Source organism: Aspergillus wentii (assembly GCF_001890725.1).
Source record: "Aspergillus wentii DTO 134E9 unplaced genomic scaffold ASPWEscaffold_1, whole genome shotgun sequence".
Lineage (NCBI taxonomy): Eukaryota > Fungi > Ascomycota > Eurotiomycetes > Eurotiales > Aspergillaceae > Aspergillus > Aspergillus wentii.
Genome location: NW_024467832.1, coordinates 2,444,211 through 2,465,106, shown reverse-complemented (window position 1 = coordinate 2,465,106; position 20,896 = coordinate 2,444,211). Strand labels below are relative to the sequence as shown.

General features: G+C 47.3%; 7 protein-coding genes and 2 non-coding genes across 9 annotated transcripts; 4 read left to right on the top strand and 5 right to left on the bottom strand.

Moving 5' to 3' along the window:
- Positions 1 to 48: 48 nt before the first annotated feature.
- On the top strand, positions 49 to 5,320 carry ASPWEDRAFT_166998 (putative telomere length regulator protein (Rif1); the record flags this gene model as incomplete). The annotated part of the gene is made up of 3 exons (XM_040830095.1): positions 49 to 3,009; positions 3,061 to 3,315; positions 3,365 to 5,320. 3 exons carry the CDS (start codon positions 49 to 51, stop codon positions 5,318 to 5,320), a joined length of 5,172 nt encoding a protein of 1,723 aa, XP_040694630.1.
- Positions 5,321 to 5,615: 295 nt separating this feature from the next.
- Positions 5,616 to 7,349, top strand: ASPWEDRAFT_238094 (aldo/keto reductase). Its single transcript, XM_040832532.1, has one exon. The coding sequence runs from the start codon at positions 5,912 to 5,914 to the stop codon at positions 7,031 to 7,033; it is 1,122 nt and encodes a 373-aa protein (XP_040694629.1). The 5' UTR covers positions 5,616 to 5,911; the 3' UTR covers positions 7,034 to 7,349.
- ASPWEDRAFT_t10 lies at positions 7,264 to 7,350 on the bottom strand. Its single transcript has one exon. It is a non-coding gene; the product is annotated as a tRNA-Gly (tRNA).
- Positions 7,351 to 7,497: 147 nt separating this feature from the next.
- Positions 7,498 to 9,448, bottom strand: ASPWEDRAFT_34408 (uncharacterized protein). The gene is made up of 4 exons (XM_040833995.1): positions 9,022 to 9,448; positions 8,928 to 8,971; positions 8,845 to 8,873; positions 7,498 to 8,792 (listed from the first exon to the last, which is right to left on the bottom strand). Exons 1-4 carry the CDS (start codon positions 9,108 to 9,110, stop codon positions 7,677 to 7,679), a joined length of 1,278 nt encoding a protein of 425 aa, XP_040694628.1. The 5' UTR covers positions 9,111 to 9,448; the 3' UTR covers positions 7,498 to 7,676.
- Positions 9,449 to 12,289: 2,841 nt separating this feature from the next.
- ASPWEDRAFT_64277 (putative choline transport protein) lies at positions 12,290 to 14,352 on the top strand. The gene is made up of 3 exons (XM_040838730.1): positions 12,290 to 12,636; positions 12,689 to 13,317; positions 13,368 to 14,352. Exons 1-3 carry the CDS (start codon positions 12,506 to 12,508, stop codon positions 14,180 to 14,182), a joined length of 1,575 nt encoding a protein of 524 aa, XP_040694627.1. The 5' UTR covers positions 12,290 to 12,505; the 3' UTR covers positions 14,183 to 14,352.
- Positions 14,353 to 14,482: 130 nt separating this feature from the next.
- On the top strand, positions 14,483 to 16,084 carry ASPWEDRAFT_100938 (F-box protein; the record flags this gene model as incomplete). Its single annotated transcript, XM_040827343.1, has 2 exons — positions 14,483 to 14,769; positions 14,815 to 16,084. The coding sequence occupies 2 exons, from the start codon at positions 14,483 to 14,485 to the stop codon at positions 16,082 to 16,084; spliced, it is 1,557 nt and encodes a 518-aa protein (XP_040694626.1).
- Positions 16,085 to 16,194: 110 nt separating this feature from the next.
- On the bottom strand, positions 16,195 to 17,570 carry ASPWEDRAFT_238086 (uncharacterized protein). The gene has a single exon (XM_040832531.1). It carries the CDS (start codon positions 17,475 to 17,477, stop codon positions 16,305 to 16,307), a length of 1,173 nt encoding a protein of 390 aa, XP_040694625.1. The 5' UTR covers positions 17,478 to 17,570; the 3' UTR covers positions 16,195 to 16,304.
- Positions 17,571 to 18,960: 1,390 nt separating this feature from the next.
- ASPWEDRAFT_t9 lies at positions 18,961 to 19,066 on the bottom strand. The gene has a single exon. It is a non-coding gene; the product is annotated as a tRNA-Met (tRNA).
- A 205-nt stretch (positions 19,067 to 19,271) lies between these two features.
- On the bottom strand, positions 19,272 to 20,384 carry ASPWEDRAFT_102907 (D-hexose-6-phosphate mutarotase; the record flags this gene model as incomplete). The annotated part of the gene is made up of 3 exons (XM_040827520.1): positions 19,272 to 19,658; positions 19,715 to 20,044; positions 20,139 to 20,384. The coding sequence occupies 3 exons, from the start codon at positions 20,382 to 20,384 to the stop codon at positions 19,272 to 19,274; spliced, it is 963 nt and encodes a 320-aa protein (XP_040694624.1).
- Between the last annotated feature and the right edge of the window lie 512 nt (positions 20,385 to 20,896).

Genomic DNA, 20,896 nt, shown 5'->3' with positions numbered 1-20,896 from the left:
CCTTTTAATTTACAGTCATCTTGCCGTCGTTCAATCTCTTAAAGAAATATGGTGGAGGCTCTCGGCCCTCTCTCTGCTCGTCCACCTACTCCACCTAGGACGACACCTCGAATGCTTCCTAATGAAGCCAAAGATCGATTAGAAGGTTCTCCGGCAGTCTTACAGACTCCTGGCGATTCTCCTTATGGGTCCGCCGGCGTTCCCTCCAGTCGACATTCGAAGCGGGTAAATTTCTCGCCATGGACAAAATACATCAAACCTCCGACGTTCACCAATTCCACATTGAAATCGCAAGCGGATCTCAAAGCATTGCCTCCTTCGAACGAATGTAAGCCGTCCAAATCGATCCTGAAAGCGACGCACGCACACGCTCCCGTTAGCTCGCCAAACGATGCTCCTTTTACCTCCGAATCATTCGCCATGCTGCTAGAGTCCATAACCAAACAGCTAGCTGGGGGGTCTACTAGCGAAAGACTTGATGCCTATATGCATTTCTTCAGCGCCCTGAGAGCATATGATGATCTTCCTAGTGACCGAGAGATATCGGGAAAGTTGGGCCTGGTGACACAGTTCATCCAGAGGGATGTTACCAGGGATCTTCAGAATGGTGGGCCATTGGATACAAATCTTGTCATTCAGGCCCTAAAACTTTCAGCGGCTTTGGTATGGCATCCTGAAATCTCCAAGCAGCTGTCGGATGATTTCAAAGTCTTTCTCGTGGATCATTCTATGAGTTGTCTTCAAGATGCCAAAGTGTCCAAGTCCGTTGTGACGAACTGCATGCCCATTTTGTCAACCCACAATTTTCCCGCGAAGATCATGACTACTGCGCGATTGACACGTCTCCTTACAGCACTCAATGAAGTCACCAGTCGAGTAAGCGGAAGCGCTATCGTCACGCAGCGCCTAAGCATCTATCATCGCATCCTTACTCAATCCAAGTCGACATTTGTCTCTCACTCATCACAATGGATGGATCACCTTGTCTCTGGACTGCTACACCCCTTGAAAGATACTAGAGTGAAAGCTATTGCTCTTGGGTTTCACATTTCTATGGTATTCGGACCGAACCCCGCCTTATCAAAGAGTATTCGCGATTGTTTCGATCGGCCTCTTGAAAACAACAGAAAGATGGTAGCCGAGATATGCGAGCGCATGTCAAGGATGATGGCATCTCAAGATAGTGGTGTACATGTTCCACAGATTTGGAGTGTCATTATTTTGCTTCTCAGGAGCAAAAGGTCAAACGTCGATCAATGGGAGCATTTCAAAGAATTGGTTCTTGTACTCCAGAAGTGTTTCAACTGCAGTGAGCCAGCAATCAAGGCACAAGCTATGACAAGTTGGAACCGGTTCGTTTATGTTGTCAGTCCGAACGAAGCAACCAGTCCATCGATTATCAAAATGCTGAGCCGGCCGATTCTATCTCAATTCGAACGCAAAAAGCAGGACAAGCAAATGGCACAACTCTCTCAGGTTGCTTTATCCAGCTATTATAACCTTGTATATTACGCCTTTCGCCCATCCACATCCCACCAACACCTTGACTTCGTCTGGGAGGAATACATTGCTTCCCCTTCTGCCGGCGTGTTCTCCTCGGCCCCTATGTTGAACGACAGATTTTCTCTGGTCTTGTCTAATATGTTGTGGAGCCCTCAAGCAAAAGTTTGGTTTGAAAACAAGGCAAATGACAACAATAAGTTGGACCCTGAAGAGCTACCTTCTCTTGATTGCAAATGGATAAGGTCCCGGATTACGTCAATTCTGAAAGTCTTCGAGAACATTTTCAAATCGTCTGTTTGGGCGGACGGTGTCGTTGCGATTGAGAAGTCAAACATTGCCACTGCTTGGACCAGTCTTTCCCGGGCACTGTCTTACGCTTCTAGCAAAGAAATCACCCCGTCAGCGGAATCGATGCATGCTGTTGCCAGTGTGCTCGGACTACTCCAGCGACTCTGGAACGCTGGGCCTTCCTCACTCAATGCCACAGACACATCTTTCGAGAAGTTCTTTGAGAGATTCCGCTTCTTATCTACAACAATGATATTTTCTCTTGGCAGTATTCCATTTACTGAGAAACTGCTCTTGAAGACGGACGAAACATTCCAGGCTGCCAATACACCTACACATCGTCATTCTCGCGGAAATTCCAACCCAGACAGTCCTATTTTGCATTTCCTTCGAATCATCAGTGACGTGTCTGGCATTTCAGAACCAACCCCATCATATATGCGCTTAATCAATGGCACACTCGAAGCTGCTTGTAACGGCAAAACCTCCAGAGGCTCGCGTTTGGAAATTATTCGACAATGTGCTGACCTACACCCAAACGAGGCCGAATTCCACTTTGGAGTCCATAGCTATGCCCAAATCGTCTGGAAATCAACAGCACAATTGGCTGCGGATTGCTTGCGCTCATTTCCTATTGAATCTGCCCGTGAGCGTGATGGGTCTGTTTTACGCGATTATGAAAACATTGTCAAGATTCTTTCAGCAGGCTTGAAATTCTCTGATGTATCTCAGGTTTGGAATCAGCTTTTGGATTCATTTGTGCGAGTTGTCAGAACCGAAAAGGGTGATCGAGCAATCGCAACTGTTGCCATGGAACCACTCGCTGAGTGCGTGATGCGGCTTCGTGTTCGTGATGCCTACCTACCGTCAACTTCACTTCTCAGCAACTCTTTGTCCATTCCTTACTGCCAACAAGAAGCATCCAATCCGAAAGAAACTGGTTCCCACTCAGCTGGAAATGAGCAGCTGCTCTTCCCCCACAAGTTGGTGGAATTGGTGGAAAGGACGCTTCAAGAGTCTTATGGAGGGTTCAATGCTTCGGAAACCAGCGGTATTGCCGACTTTATTGAATCCTTGACATCTTTCCTGGGATCTGGTATCCTTACTTTCCGCTCCTCTATTCTCGAAACTCTCCAGCAGCCCCTTGCTTTGTGGATTCGGGATGAAGTCCGCCAACTTAATGTTGAGAGTGGCGTTGAGAGTCGGATTCTGACTGCAGTAAGTGCATAAAGTAAGGAGCTCCATTCAATGCATTCTAACCCGTTGCAGATTCGTGCACTTTCTTCGGCTGTCTTGAATATTCTACAGGCGTCTACACCTCACGACGCCGTTTGCTTGCAGAAGTTTGAAACAATTATTTGCGCTGGGTTGGATTCATCCCACATGTCAATAGCCAAGAGGTTTGTTGAAATGTGGCGTTCTTCATTTGGCTTGCAAGAATCACTGGCCTGCCCCATGTCCATATCGCGTGCGCTAGTGAAGCTGGAGCTCTACATGAAAAATCAGCCTCCACCCGACTCCCAGGTACGTGTTTCGTTATTTTGTCTTAGTTCCATTCTTATAATTTCTACAGGCCCAGGACAGTTCAGCCTCGCAAGACAAGGAAAGCTCGACTGAAGCATTGCCAAAGTCTCGCAAGGGGTTTGTTTTGGGTGAAACCCCAAACTCTACCGGCTTCACTTCGTCTCCCGTCACACAAGTGATTGTAAATACCGAGTTATCACCCGAGCAGGTAATTGAGCGTCGGCCGCTACGATCTGGGGGCAGTTCCGACCAGCTTGCAGGTGACGAGCTATCTTTGTCGTTACCAACTGGCTCCAAAGCTCATCGCCAGCGCAACGAGGTGTTTTCGATGATCGAAAGCCTGAGATCGTCGTCTCCTCCGGTGAACACGCCGAGAGAACTTGGGTTCATGACGCCTCCCCATATGCGCAACCTACGGAATGCAGAGACCGAGAACGAAACACCCCTGACACCAACCTTGCCAGCTCCTGCAGAAAATGAGGATGGCTTTCTTGGCTCATCTCCTACGCCTGGTACAAGAGGTCGGGCACAGGCTTCGGAATCTGGATCAGAGTTATCTTCGCTATCTGATCAAAACTTGGACGTCGACATGATCAAGGAACCCCCGTCGTCTCCCCCTGAACTCAAGTCGCACAATTCCTCACCTACTGGAAACAAGGACGCCAAGAATACGAATAAGAAAGAAACTCCGAATCGCTCTCGGTCAAAATCTCGAAAAGAGAATCGGAACGATGAAACTCCCGTGGAGACAAACAAACCTACAACCAGACGTCTTCGTTCTTCTGCAAGCAAGAACCCATCTAGCGGGAAATCCGAAACCAACCCGTCTCCAGAAAAGGCCTCCCGTGAAAAGAGTGATACTCAGGGGTCCAAGGCTGGCTCAAAAGGAGCGGCTGCCACGCCCAAATCCGCCGGCAAGAACAAAGGCCGATCTAGGAAGAACGAAAAGAAAAACGAACCAGAACCAGAAGCATCTGATGGGTCTACCGATGACATGGAAACGCAAATTGCGTCTCAGCTAGAACAAGACATGGGACTAGCTACGGATGCGGTTGAAGATTCCAAAGCCGAGCAACTTGAGGAGCTTCCCAACAGTTTCCCAATGACCAAGAAACGGAAACGTGAAGTTGAGACACAGACACCCCGAAAGAAAGAGAGGCGACGATCATCGAGAATATCTTCTGTCAAAGAACCCGACGCAGATGACACCCAAGAACCCAGGAGTACGCGAGCTACAAGATCGTTCAATGACTTACCTACGGCCAACCCCTCACCTGCTGTATCGTCATCCAAGAAGCGCAAGGGGCAGGCCAAGGTCGATACGGAAGAGTCTACCGGACCCAACTCTATTGAGCAAGATCAAGGTATCGGCAGTAAAGACAAGAGCTCGAGGTCTCGGAGTCGCTCAGCTCGAAAACGGAGAAGGTCAGGTCGTCTGGAAGGGGTTGCAGCACCACCCATCCCCGAAGAGAGTCCTAGTCAGAAGAAGTCCCCGCGACTCTCTTCTCGCAAATCGGACAGGCGCCATGGCGAAACCAAGGCATCCAAACAAGAGTTGCCAAAAGAGCAACCTGTGGCTGACGAAACCATGGTCTTAGACCAGGAGAAAGAGCATCAGGAGCCTTCGACTGAACCTAATGACGACGTCCATGTCCAAGAATCCGCAGAGTCTCACGATCCTGTGAACGAAATACCCGAGATCTTGGTTGATAACCAAATGAACAAACCCGAGCCACAGAATGAGCCGGTTGTTGAAGATGATATTACCATGAAAGATGCAGAGGCAGTTGACGATCAATCACGTCACGAGGCAACGGAACATATCTCGCAAGGTCAAATCGAAGAAGCAGACAGCAACGAATCCGGAATTCTGAGCTCTCTTCGAAAAGTCCTGGACGATGCCAAGTCAGCCAAACTGGACCGAGGCACCGTCAAGGAGATTGATGAGCTGCTGTTTGATATTCGGGTGGAAGCGCTTGAGGCATTGAAGAGACATACGGAATAGAGAGTAATTCTGCATAGCGAAGGCGTTGAGTTGAGCACATATTGATTGAAACTTCATTTCTTATCTTGTCGGCCTTCTCGGCTGTCATCATTTTTCTTTTGCTTTCTTGGATTGTCACTTTATTTTCTTATTCTGTGTTTCTTCATCTGGAGATTTTTCGACATGGCGTGGGCAGTTTCTTGTTTTGAACGTGTATAACCAAACTATACTATTGAAAGGGAGGAATTGGCATTTGGTTTTCTGGTCAATGCTTGTGGATATGCATAAAAAGTCGGTTTTATAGAATATAAGGGACTCTTGAATAGGCTACATACAGTGTAGGGTTCTCACTTTAAATACAGCCCACGCTTGATTCTAAATGAGCCAATCTATGAATGAAAAGATTAACCACTTGGAAAGCGAACCGCGGGTTCATATTCCGGTGTCTATGGAAACACAGTTTGGTGTCATGATGATGCCGAATGACGCATGATCCATACCTGTGGTATATATGGTGCAAAAGCCCTATCACCTCAATATACATATATACATACATCTGTCTAATAACCATACACATCTAATACATACACAACCAAATAGAAATCAACCAAAATGGCCACCCCAGGATCCCAATACGTCCTCCAAGCCGGCCTCGCCTCGGGCATGTCAGCAACAGAAGGCATCCACTCGCCTCACCCCAAACCCGTCGACCCCAAAACCAGCGAGGAGCACTACATTCTCCCCGACAGCGTGATGCCCGACACCCAGGCGCGCGTGACACTACGCGGGAAGCACCAAGACGTCCAAGTGCCCTACCTCTGCGTGGGCGCGTGGTCGTGGGGCGACAAAGCCAACTGGGGGTATAACGCAGAGACAGACCTACCGCGGATTAAAGAAGCGTGGGAGAAGCTACGCGAGGCGGGGATGACGTTCGTCGACACGGCGCAGGTATACGGGGACGGGGAGAGCGAGCGAATTTGCGGGCGTCTGTTTGAGGGAATGAAGCGGGAGACGTTTGCGGTGCAGACGAAGTGGTTGAGTTGGCCGGACATGACGAATTTGGTGATGCAGAGTCATGGGCCGATGGTGAGGTTGAAGTCGTCGTTGAAGAATTTGGGGCTTGATTACGTCGATGTGTATCTTGTTAGTGGGCCGATTCATCCGAGTCTGATATCGACTGTTGCGAAGGGGATGGCGGATTGTGTGCATGCGGGGATGGCGAAGACGGTGGGCGTCGCGAACTACGATAAAGAGGAGATGATCAAGATGGCGGATGAGCTCGCCGGACACGGTGTTCCGCTGGCTGTGAATCAGTGCGAGTATTCTATCATTCGAAGGTCGCCCGAGGTGACGGGGTTGATTCGAACGTGTCGGAATCGCAATATCGTGTTTCAGGGCTTTGCGTCGCTGGGAGAAGGCAGACTGACGGGTAAATATACACGGTTCAACCAGCCCCCGCGCACATATCGCTACAGCAGCTATCCAATGCACATGCTCGAGCCAACACTAGACGTGGTGAAAAAGATCGCCGACGAAAGAGGAGTCCCCATGGCCGCTGTGGCGTTGAATTTCTGCATTAATAAGGGCGTAGTCCCGTTGGCTGGAATCCGCGACGGAAAGCAGGCTGAGCAGAATATGCAGGCGCTGGGATGGCGGCTAAGCAAGGATGAGATGCTGCGACTAGAGACTGTCAGTATCGAAGGGGCGACGACAATTTTCTGGCAGCATGGATAGAATGAAGATAGATGATTAATTGTATTACGTTGAATAAAGAGGTTTTTGATCGCAAAGTGGTCGAACTCCACCGTGTGGACCTGCGGGACCAGCCGTTCCCCATAAAACGACAAGAAGCAAAGCCAAAAAGAACCCCAGATATCAAAGAGATAGAACTGTTTAAAGATGGGATAAAAAAACACGCGGAAAAAACGATAAAAGATGGTTGAGCAAAAAAGAAAAAAGAAACGTGCACTAACCGTGATTCGAACACGGGCCTCGATCTGGTCTCATCAAGTGATGGGAGGATCGAATCGTAACCACTAGACCATTAGTGCTGTGCTTACAATAAGGGGGCGATCAGAGGTTGTTAACCCCTCTTTCTCAGCGTAATTATGATAGATTTGGAGCATTTTCTAGCCAAATCAAGCATTTAAAAGTCTTTATTTAATATCTATCTTCATCTAATAATCAAACTAGTCGCAGACCATCTATACAAGTTTGTATCCAGTACAAATCCAATTCCAACGCCTCCAGGGTATAGCACAGCAACACAGGGTATACAAAACAGGGTATGTAACAAATCCAACATAAACAAAAACAACCATATCCCTCTTCCATACGCCGGTGTATATGGTATGGCCATCGAACAAAGAAAACACATTCAAGGACTAATCTTTCGTGAAGACGTAGCATGTCGATCATCGTAAAGCCCCGCACTCGACTGCGATCCTCTCGCGTGATCCATATAAAGACCGTCATCTTTCAACGTTTGTCCCTCGAGATCGACGACTGAATCAGAAATCGTATCAGCCTTCCCCCGGGACTGGTGTCCGCTCTTACTCAAGACTCCAAGCTGTACAGCATCCCCGTATTGACCATCGGTAAAATCAGCCGAGGCCTTGTTAATCGCCTCTTCACTCGTCCGTTGCGGTACACCGCTCTTTTGGCTGAATCTAAACTTATTAATGACCTTTCGCGATCCGGGTCCACTGAAATGCAGAGCGTGGAGAGATGACGCTCGTGATCGAGACCCGTATGTGGTAGTCGCCGCGCCTGATTTTCCTTGTTCGCCATACCGACGTCGTTGTTTGCTGTTGTATTGGAATGCCTTGAGGCCGAAGACCTTGCGGAGAAGTGGCCAGAGACACATAAGGTTCGCCACGTACATGGCCGTGCTGGCCTCGCGGATGTACCAGATTTGGTAGATGGTTGTCAAGGGGGAGGCGAAGTTGAAGTATTTGTTGAGGATTGCGGCGATGACGGTGAAAATACCCAGACTCATGATGCAGACTAGCAGGACCTTCTTTCTCCTTTTCATCTGCGCCTTGATGAGTAGCGGGACTGGGACAGCTAGCATTGCGGCATCCGAGGAGATGTTGAAGACCGCCTGTGTGATGGAGTAGTGCTGGTAGGTAGCACATTGCATGTTGGACACCGGCATAGCCCAGTACTGAGAGAACGGTCGACAGTAGACGGCAAAGTAGGTAACCTGAATAACAACAAATCCAAGCGCCACATAGCCAACAATAATCTTAACGAAAAGGTGAAGTTTGAGGTTCTTTGTTAGCCTCCAAAACTGAGCGAGCATGCATGTTTTGACTCCCCAGGTCGAGAGCAGCATGCACTGTTCCAGTCCGATGACGATCTTACTGCCGAAGATTCTATCCTTGACTTCTTGGGGGTCCGAGAGGACGGACTCGTAGTCTGCTGGGTCCATGAGGTTGGTGGCATATTGGGCGGAAACTTGGATGAGGACCATTAGACCCGTATAAAACAACTGGGACTGCGTTAGCACATCCATATATTGTAAATAATGATATAGAGCTCACAAAAGTGACAGTCATCACATAATCGTCAACTGTAACCAAAGTAAGTAGATGGTTCAACAGATGCGGGATTGACTGCGACATACAGAATAGCCGTTTGAATGATCCATTGCCAATGACTCGTGATACCCTTGTTTCATCAGAACACAATCCATCTTCAGTCCAGGGAGATATACATACATCCTCCCAACATACAAAATCACACCAATACTCCAGAAGACACAAGCCTCCACTAATAGCTGATGTGGGGTAGGCGACACGTTCCCCATCTTGAACAAGAGCGCCCCCGAGGCGGGAACAAAAGATGCAGGACCAAGTCAGAGAGCGATGCAATGCAGTTGATCAGAGCCGTCGAGCGGAACTGGGGGATCTGGCACGGTTAATATGCAGAATGACCTGGGTGATAATAATTAATAATATATTAATTCCTTTGACCGGGGCCAACCAGCAATTTGGAAGAAGTATCCATATAATCTACCAATGGGGGCAGGGCATCATGATATTCAGCACTAGGTGGGAGAATAAGACATACATGATCATCATCCACCAGGAACAAATTACCCAGACTTGCCAGTGAGAACTCGTCCTTGGTAAAGCAAAGTGTCAATCTGAACGGGCGGGGGCCGAAGAAGCAAGGAATGGGGGCTGCGCAAGGGAGACTGCGACAATTAAAGCATGTGCCGGTGCTTGCTAGCTTTGGAAGTCATCATTACGAGGCATATTTCTCCTGCAAAAATAGCAGGGTAGCCTTTTTCCAGGGTTTCTAATCTGTTGCAACTCGAGGCGCGGAGAATCTGACCTCTTCGTGACACCGCATTTTGAAGGAACACTTCAGCCTGTGAGAATGGGCGAGCCCAGAAATGCCAGAAGAAAAAAGCCAAAAGAGGCGACGAAAAAAGCAAAATCCAACGCAGTTGGGCTCTGATTGAGTAATGATTCAAGGTCGATAGGCTTTCCCAAGCGACTAATCCCACGAGTTGCGTTCGAAATTCACGAGGATCTGAGCCCCAGCTAATAGGATGACGCAGAAATGCGTCCTTGTACAACACAAATAGCTTGGGTTGAGGGTCACAGGCCATGTCGATCTCTTGTCACGGTGCATGAAACCGATTATCACAGCCATAGTGCCCACTCCGCGGAGTCCTCCACAAGGTCCATTATTTTCTTGGGATCGTTTCAATTGCCCTCTTTGTTTTTTCCTTGGGTGAATTTCTATTGCGTTGCCTGTAAAAAGCATGAATACCTCGCGTAAGTCCAGGGGTGAATGATGGCAATCATTGATAAGATCTGCGTATCTAATTAGAAGCTTAAAGGCGCTCCAGCCGCAATTAAACGGCATCCAGGGAGAAATTGCCTGGTTTCAAAGCCAGGAATTTCTTTTGCTATCTCTCATCCCCAGATAGAGAATTGAACAGAACAGTCGCCACGACCCGATCCGTCGGTATCGATTTTCGGATTTCGCCATCCTGCGAGGCATTCCTATGGAGTCCTGGACAGCACCTTATCTGTACCGAAGGAACGATCGACTGGGGTTTGTCGCTAAGCGGCGGTGACCGTCTGGCACCAACACGCCTAAATAAACCTGATCCAGTTGATCATTGCCTGACAGAGAGGGATCCATACCTGATGAAGAATCGATCGTTCACCGAACTCCATTTATCTGATTAAGCGTGCGATATTATGGCTGTGCGCGAAGACAGGGATCATCGCTTGTGGGATTTCTATCCCTACACTTATTCCATCGTTCATAATTAGCAGAAGGGCTTCTTAGAACAGTTGGACCTCGCAACTGATTCAGAATGGCATGATCGGGCCAGCATTCGGCTGTGTTGAAAGGAAGCCCTATGTTGACAAATATAAGAGCTTTGCCTCCATCTCCAAACAGCGATTTTGAGTAACATGGGGGCTATTATAATTTGTATTTCGCTTGGTGGTTGATCAATGCCAGACTGAGAGATCGTCTTCAATTTCATAATGTAGTGGAAAGTCTTCCGCCACAGTTCGCATGTCTCCGTCATTCATCGCAGTGTCACTGTCTCGAATACTATATCAAGCGACCATTCGAACTTTTTTTCCACAAGCTTTCTCAATCTCGAACAGATTACCCAAAGCCCGACCGACTTGGAAATATTAAACGGGGCATACAAAACGAGTCAGAGGTCGGATTCCCACCGAAAGGCAAATTGTTCCTCCCAGAGAGAGATTATTCTTTGTTGATGGTGAATAGTCGAGTGCGAGATGTGGTGATATAGTCCAGGGATTAAAGGATGGATTGTTTGAGGTCCTGAGACAAACATTCATTCGAATTGGTTAGCACCATGCAATCATCTATGGTCTAGAACTCGACGCATGGACGAGTATCACCTTGGGATAAGAATTGGAATCCATCATAACAGCCAGTGATTCTATTGTTCTTGTACCAGCTTTGTTCTTCCTGTCCAGCGTTGTGGAAGATGCCAACGAATATGCCATACACTCTATACCTTTGTATAGTCCACTTATACTCCAAAACCAATCCCATCTAGCACATTATCCCAGACATTTTCAGTTCATTGTGAGATATCGTTGGACGCGCTGAGGTTGGATGATGGCCGTGACGAGGATGAGGGCCGTAGGAGAGAATTGGCACTGCGCCGCTTGAGGAAAGAGTTAGATTTACGCGATTGAAGAGCCGAAAATACTGAAACAGGATAGAGATAACGAGATGATGAAGATGAAAGATGATGGACTCTGGTTAGGCCGAAAGTCGTTGGTGGATGAAGTTGAATAATTCTACGAGTTGAAGAAAACATAAAACATGTTTGCATTCAAGACAAACTGTGCTTTTTGGTCTCAAGTGCAGTACATTGAAGCTGTTCCATTTTGTATACAAATTGTATGGGAAGATGAACAGATGGAATTGTAGAGAGCATGTGGGGCGGACTAACAGAAGCTTGACAGGGATTCCATCCAAGAAGCATGGATAGAGCAATGATCATCTCGACGGACAGAAGGCAGTGCACAGTGGAGACTGAATGGAGATTGAGATGGGAATTCCAGTGTTCGAGTCAGTTGGACTCGGTCGACAGAGGAAAACGCCAGACGCAAGGCTGAATCGGATATATTGACATTTCGAGGCACCACCGATCAGAATAGCATCAACACAAACTAGTACTATCTATGTTAGCAATGGAACATTATTCTCTGTGGAAACAACCAAGGAACAGACCCCAACTGCAAGTCGCATTAGGTTAATCCTGCACGATGCCGCTTGGGGAAAAGCAACGATGCGATAGTAAAATTGACTGCAAGAAATGACAAATGGCGGGTTTCAGCTGTTGAGTGCCCCTATTGTCTGTGTTACTTGAATCTCCCCAGGCATTCAACTGCTTCTCCAATGCACGTGGCAACGTGGCGCCCATATGGTCTGGTTTGATCCTTGCATTACTTCTGGAATGTGAGGAGAAATGAAAAAAAAAATATCCGACTGCTTTTCCATCAACCTCATATTCTTTCGTTAGTCTGTTCAGGGAATTGTCCTCATCCAGATCGGCCATGCTCAGCACAGCAACTTGTCGATCCCTCTAAATCTACTCTCGAGGGTTCCCAATTTTCACTGCACATCTCCTTATCCCCCACAACTCACAATCTCCCAAAGGGAAAAAAATCCTTCGTGTGATGAAAAATGTCGTCCAAGGATACCAGCACCGTTCAGATCGATGAAGCCCGTCTAGAGGCTGCGTTGGGCCACAAACAGCAACTCGTGCGACGTTTCGATCTTTTCAGCTTGACCAGTCTGGGTATTGTCATCGCCAAGTGAGTGAATCTTTTTTCTTTTTCGTCGCCTCTTGACTGACCGGAAATGCAGTTCTTGGGCTTCAACCGGAGGCACCATCGTGACAGCTCTTGAAAATGGAGGACCAATGGCCGTGCTGTATGGCCTCATCCTGGTCAGCGTCTTCTATACGTTAATATCGGCCTCACTGTCGGAACTCGCATCGTCAATGCCATCAGCAGGTGGTGTATACCACTGGTCGTCTGTCTTAAGCAGGAAACACGGACGCGTGGTTGGATTCTTCACCGGATACTTGAACGCCTGCGCATGGCTTCTCTCCTGCTCGTCTATCAGCTCTATTCTCGGTAACGAAGTCGTCGCCATGCACATACTCCGCGTTCCTACTGTGCAGTTCCACCCATGGCAGGTTTTCATCGCCTTCCAGCTCGTCAACTGGATCTGTTGCGCTATCGTCTGTTTTGGGAATCGCTTTATCCCCGTGATCAATCGCATTGCATTGATTCTTTCACTGTGTGGACTTCTTATCACTGTGATTGTCCTCGCTGCCATGCCCAAAAGACATGCGAGCAATGCCGATGTCTGGACCACATTCGATAATGAGACAGGTGGATGGTCTGATGGAATTTGCTTCATGACAGGACTACTCAATGCAGCCTTTGCGGTCGGAGTCCCTGACTGTATCAGCCATCTATCAGAAGAAGGTCCGTATTATCTCCTGCCTGAATCCATATGATGCTAACCTCCGATATAGTTCCCCAACCAGAGAAGAAGGTTCCGCAGGGAATTATGCTCCAAATGCTGACGGCATTTTCTTGCGCATTCATCTACCTCATCGCTCTATTCTACGCTATTGATGACCTCGACGCTGTGTTTAACAGCAGCATCTCCTCGTTCCCCACCGCAGAGATCTACCGACAAGCCACAGGATCCAACGCAGGTGCCGTTGGAATGATCGCCGTTCTGTTCTTAGCCACTTTCCCGACCCTAATCGGCACCTTTGTCACAGGAGGCCGCATGTGGTGGAGTCTTGCCCGAGACAATGCGACCCCCTTCCCTTCATATTTCGCTCATGTCGATCTAAAGTTCAACTCTCCCATCCGAGCGACCGTGGCCATGAGTGGAATGGTGACCTGTCTGGGATGTGTCTACCTTGGAAGCACCACCGCCTTCCAAGCCCTCATCTCATCCTACATCGTTCTCAGCACACTCTCCTACCTAGGTGCCATCCTTCCCCATGTCCTAACCGGGCGGAAGAATATCGTCCCCGGTCCATTCTACATGGGCAAGGCTCTGGGAATGGCAGTTAATGTCATCGCTGTCATATATATTGTGGTGACTGTTGTGTTCTTCTGCTTCCCTCTGGTTATGCCAGTTACAGCACAGAACATGAACTACACAAGTGTGATTACCGTGGGCTTGATGACTCTCGTGGCGCTGTGGTGGCTCTTCCGCGGCAACCGAGACTATAAGGGTCCTGAATACAGGTTCGAAGCTGCTCAGGAGCTGGCCGCCTTGCAGGATGAGAAGGAGGGTGTCACTGCAAGGACTGGTGATGGAAGTGTGTAACCTTAAAGGGACATGCTTTGTCTGATGAGCCATGAGTTTTGCTAGAATTAATTATTTCTTTTTCTATCTATGGTCTGTTGTTTATATATATAGGAATATGGGTGGATTTAATCTTTGGCGAGGTGTTGGAGTTTGTAGATATTGAATCTCAAAGACATATTCATATTTCTACTTCAGCGTTGACACCCACTAATTAAAATAAAAAGTATAAGTGCAGAAGCGCCATACTGCCTTGGGACTAGGCTGAAGGTATGTTAAGGATTCACAGCCTCACCTCGTATCATCACCACTACTACTATCATGACTTTCCCTGCATTTTCATCTTCTGCTCAATCGAGACTCTCCTACCTCCCTCAAGATTGCTGGATATGCATTCTTGAATATCTCTCATTTGACGACTTATTATCCGTATCAAAAACATGCAAGGCTCTCCACGCTTCAAGCGAGCCCTTTCTCTGCCGCAAAATAAGCTGGGACTGGGTAACACCACCCCTGAGACGTATTCTGCAGTTCTTTAGGACCATATCGAATCGACCAGATTTAGCGGCATCTGTGCAATATGTTAGCTTGCTCTCATCAAACTACCCGTGGTCAGATAAGGAAAGTCGCGTGTCATCAGCAGAGTGTTTTAGGGATTGGCATGGACCTTGGATAGCTCCTCAGCATACCGTTTCTTGGAATGAAGAACGACCGCTATTCGAAGATGTGGTTCAGAAGGGAGTTGATATCATCCATCAAGGGCAGTTCCCAGATGCGAATGAGTGGCTTCAGGCTTTGAACGATGGGAATGTTTATGTATTCGCTACTATCCTTTTATCGCAACTTCCCAACGTCAAGACGCTCTATTTGGATTATTCCTTTGTTTGGATGGGTGGATATCCGGGCAGGATGCTCAAGCACTCTCTTCTATCGAGAAACAAAGTATTGTCTACGTTTGATCATCTCCAACGAGCTGAATATGGCGGAAATACACCTCCAGCTGAGCTGTGGGACAACAATATGTTGCCGCTAGATCTTGATGGGTTCCCTTCCGTTTACAACCAGGATCAGTTCATCGGGTGGTTTTGTCTCCCGTCCCTCCAGCATCTGGGTATCTGGCTGCGTGATACCGTCGATCTCAGAACAAACGAAAAGCTACAGTGTGATCCTGCGAACCTGACCTCGCTAGTATTAGCTCGGTCGACAATTCCAGAAGAAGATGTGTTATTCATCTTACAGCGCACGCCGAACCTGACAAAGCTGCACCTAGGACTAGCATACCCACGGCTCGAGGCACAGGTGTTGGAAAAGGGCCAGTTTCTCCTTCAAGCCTTAAAGCCCTTTTATCACACAATGGAGGCACTCTCTCTTAGCCTCGAATACTATCCCGGTGGCTGGGGAGAACTACACCAAGACGACGAACTCATGGAATCATGGCAGCCCTTCAACGGCTTCCTAAAATCATTCACCAAACTCCAAATCGCTGAAATACCAATCCATGTCCTCCTAGGCTTCATTGACGACGAAACATACGACAGAAAACTAAGTGACGTCTTACCATCTTCACTCCAAGAGCTTGTCATAAGAGCCGCCCCAAGTCCCCTCGGCGAGAACCCCTGGCAAGACACAATGATATACAGCCATGTAGAATCGTTCGTGGATATTTGGGACGTCGCAACGCCCCTTTTGCAGCGGATTACGCTTCGCTTGTGGAATGGGCATTATGAGCGGATGTGGGATGAGGATGAGAAGGCGTTATATGAGGCTTGTGAAGAGAATGATATACGTATGAATGTTGTGGGTGATGATCATTGTTCTGCGTTGTGGGCTAAAAGAATATATCTAGAGGATGAAGTAGATGAGGCCACGGCTAGGGATATACTGGACACTTGCTGTTGTGGCTCTTTTCATAGGGATAAATAAGTGGTTTGCGGATGTCATGGTGGAATAGCTACATGTCAGCGGTAGAATACCGCTATTCTCTAATGAGAAACCTTTCGCAAATTATCTTCCTATTACTACCAAACGATCAATAGCTATACTAACTCCATTGCTTTCTACTTCAGTCCTTTCATCAATCCAATCACCTCAATCTACCCGCATCAATATCAATACCAAGCCCCACATTACATAGCGCAAACATTCAAACCGGGTCTCCCTTAGTCGTAATGCATTCATTCATTGGATGCCAACCTTGGGCAGGTTCATCCACAGAAATCGGAATGTGATTGCTTTGGAGACCTCGATAAGAGTCGATCATATGGCGCAAACCCGGCGTCATGGGAATCCGGGTGTTTCTCGTCCATTCGAGGTAGCGGTCCATCACGAGAACATAGGAGAAACCAGACGTCGCAAATCGACGGACCAAAGAAGCCAAAGGCTGAACATCAAGGAGCTCTATGGATCGAGCGTATATCCAACGTAGCTCGCTCTTGAGCAGATCCCGATTTTTGCCCGCAACCGTCTCAGTCTCCTCCCCTTGAAGAACCCCCCGAGCCTCCTTTCCTATGTCAAGGGACAAACAAACGCCAATGCCGGCAAGTTCAACCGCATCGTACGCAGCCGAAAATGGGCCTGTTGCTCGGGACGCCAGGATGGTGAGCGCAGCGCCCTGTGGATTGCCAGTCATGACGCGAAATTGGGTCATCATGGTGGTTTGAGAGAGAAGTCGGGCTCGGATTCGAGGATGTACTTTCTCCAAGTATTGACAGATGAATTGGCGCCATGTGAGCATCTTTAGCTCTCTGATGTCATCTGGATGAACACCCTCGGAGTGAAGACCATCTAATATGTCTTCCAGAGTGTAACCTAGGAATCGAAAAGTGCCATTGGCCAAGTCCTGAGGAGGAATAGCGACATCGTCACAAATGGTGATTATAGCGACATATAAATGTTTCCAAAAGTGCGACCCGATGGACCCCTGCCACGTTACCCACCACTGAAGTGTATCTCGCATTGTGTACAGGGCGACTTCTTCAATGGAAGTATCACTCTTCTCTGTATGGATTGTATAGTCATCCGGATGGGGTGTTGCACAGGATGACATGAAGTTTTCCATATCCTCAACGAGTTCATCGAGATCTTTGCAGGTACATGGGGGCCGAGATGTGCCACCCATGCAAGAGAAAATAGTCATGGCCTCTTCATCAACCTCAAATCCATAATCAAGGTTGCCATTTCGGGAGGCCGGCGGTTGCAAAAGACACAGGTGGGTGCGAAACCGGAGAGGATTAGAAGATGAAGGACCATTTTGGAAATAGGCAGTGACTTCTTGCCACATGTCAGACATTGTAAGGCATTTCTTTCCAGTCAACATTGTGGCCTAGAGTATAGTATAAAGCACGGTGTAAGATGTATTAAATTGGGTAATAAGAGGAAATGCGCCTGTGTCAGATTGTTGGAACTCTTGTGTAAATGGAAAATGTACCTAGAGAGGAGCCCTTTTGCTTAAGTAGCTTTTAGTGTCCTGGTTAAAGATGATTTTCAACCCTGACGCAGATGATCATAGTCCTAAGTGCCATTACTAAAGTTGTGAATCACAAGGACATGCCTATATGCAGGTCAAACTCTTTATCGAACCAGTCAGATTTCAAACCATACCACGTCCAAATTCTTTCTTGTAGCCATATTATACCATGTCTTTCTACGCGGTATGTGTCTTTTGTCTATTGTTTACCTGTACTGCAGGAAGTAATGTATGGGTTACTTTTATTTCGGACTGTAAGTAGTACTATACTATCTAAAAGCATTTACAAAAGCAATTCACTGGTACATGGTATCACAAGAAAAGGATTCCTTGCTTCAATACTGGGTTTGGGAGGAATGTTGGAGAGGGGGAAAGGGAAGATGTCTAAACCTGAAAGAAGAAGAGAAGCTGCCACAACAGACCTAGAAGGGTAGCAGTCCCAATTAGGCTGAAGGCATAGTGATACTAAATATTTGAGGGCATAGAAAAAGGGGGGATTGTTGTGTAACAGCAACTGAAGTATAGATATCTTATAGCTAAACAGAATATATACTGTAAATATTAGGGTTCTCACATATACTTCCTTATAGGGAGGATGCAATGGTCAAGGGTATGGTAACCTGTAACATTAAAAGCCAGTAGAAAAAGAGAAGATAATCTATTATAGAAGAACATAAGTCCTAATTAGGCTAAATACATATTGTTATGGTATATAGAGTTGAATATCTGCAGGAATAACTACATATGGGAAGTATTGTGTAACAGCAACGAAGGTATTAGGGGTTTGCTAAAAGATGCCCTTGTCTATAGGCATTGATCATGATTTTTCTAAATGAGACACCAAACCAGGCAAATGATGACTTTAAATGCTACATCTCTTTAATGCTAACTATGACTATAGTAATGTCATCTGACTACTCTTGCGTTCTTGGAATATCAACACCAATACCAGACATAATCCCTGGGAACTGTCATCGAAGCTATGCAAATGGCTACTCAACTGTAGCATTTGCAGGGAAAGGAGGCCGGATTCTTGGGTTTCTTTTGCGAAGACGCATAAGACGTTTACTGCCTCAGATATTCCTAGGTTCAACCAGCAGCCAGACATGGAAGAGCATATCAATAAATATCTTCATATCCAGATCACGGATAATGCCTCTCTCTCAACCCTATGTATTATTAATTAAATTGATTGTCCATACCGAGCCCTAAAGCTATGACAGACGCCTCATTCATGAAAAGAAAAGAAACAGAGACATCTAGTAGCTCTGAAAATACAGACAAGAAATTAATAATGAAACATAGCGGGAGAAAAAAAAAGGAAAAAAGAAATTGCCCCCATCCAGGATCGAACTGGAGACCTCGGGATGTCAAATCTGTTGAACAGAAATGTCATAGGAATATGAGACCCACGTGATAACCAACTACACCATAGAGGCAATTGTTAAACACCTGCACGAATCTATGCTACATAAGCCAAAGAATAAAACAGGCGGATTTTTCACTGCAACCCATCAACTTCGGAGGACAAGATTTCTATTTTCCGTCAAAGCCAACTAGTCAAATCACATTCTATTCGTCATGTAGACATCATAAAAGTACTAAAAGAAAAGAAAAACTACAGCGTACTTCAAATACATCGCTCTACAGCTTTGGGCGAATCGTCTGTCCACCTTCCCAAGAGTCGCCCGCCTCCAGAGTCTGCCAGCCAGAAACAGAACCAGCCTCGACACAGATCATCTTCTGGTACGCCTCGTCGGGCCCAAAGTCTGCCATACCCTTTGCCTTTTCGATCCACGGGTTCCAGACCACGACGTCGTTCAATGCTTCGCGAGTGATGGAGAAGATCGCCTGATCGTCGTCGGACGAGGCAACGACGATGGGGACCTTCGGGTCTAGAGCTTGGTAGACGCGGTCCGTCTCTTGGGTGATGGGTAATGCGGAGGACTCTTCGGTGAAGGTACTGGCGTTGCGAACCTTGTCGACATACGTCTTGGACTCGAGGTTCTTGACGCGGATTTTCGTGATGTCCTGTGATTATAATTAGTTTGATTCTGTGAAAGATTGAAGTGACAAAGCCAAAATACATCAATTTTAAGGTATGTGTGCATTAGAACCTGGAAGTCAAAGTTCTGGCTGCCCTTGTTCTGCACCTGCAGCGAAGTTCCAAGACCGTCCTTGGTCAAGGTGACGCTGTACACAAGCCCGAACTCGTATGGCCACGCCTTGCGGAACTCATCACTGAGCATGCCGTGCGAAAGACCAAAGTCCAGCTTCACGGCGTCGTCTCCATCCTTGCGGTCCTTGCCCAATGACTCTGACGATGACTTGCCCAGGAATTCCCAGTTCGAGTTCCGTGCGAAGCCGTGTTGAGGAAGTGAGGAAGTAGCGTGGTCTTTGGGAGGAGGGCCGAATGCCTATGCAACACAATTATCTGTGTTAGCTAAATGATGCAACGATGGTTTTCAAGTGTGGCTGCAACGAGGGCCTTTCTAATAAGCCCGGACGTACCGGAAACACAACAGGAATACCACCGCGGATAGGCTTGGAACCGTCCAGATGAGCCTTCTCACTCAAGAACAATTGCTCCTGGCCATTTGCAAGCTTCCACGAACTGACGGTCGCTCCGTAGAGATGAACGGTGACGGATTCACCGGTAGGCAAGGTGGCCTCGACGGTGTTATCGCGGAGAGAGATGGTGGGCTGGGGCAGCGATGCGCTCACCCCGATGGCAGAGGGCTTGTTTGACCGGTCCATTGTGAGTTAGTGTTGATGGATAGGACGATACGAGGAAAGATCAAGATGATTTGATGGCTGAATTGTTCGTTGAAGGAGGATGGCTGACAATGCGGGGACAAACAGAGACGATGGCGGGGCATCCGACATCATCGTGGGTCGGGGCGGAATTGAGGGGATGAAAACATACTCTTGTCACCAGCATCTCAGCCTTTTGTTTCCATGGTTGAACAATAGTTCCTGGTGATTAATGATATTTACTTTCATTTCATTTCAATATGATGGACAATGAGTACTGAAGCTTGAGGTTGAATATATCCAATACACTAGGCTAATAATAACATATCCTAGGATGCATACTGGTAAAAGATGAAAAATGCAGGTTGAATTTAAGAGTATGACATGGTGTATGGTACATGAAACCCCATATCCAGAAACCAGAACGCCTTCGCTATGCTTATGATTCAATGCGCCATCTATGCCTTCGCATTGTTTCAACGGTATATTCTCTCCCAACATGCAAGAAGCACCTG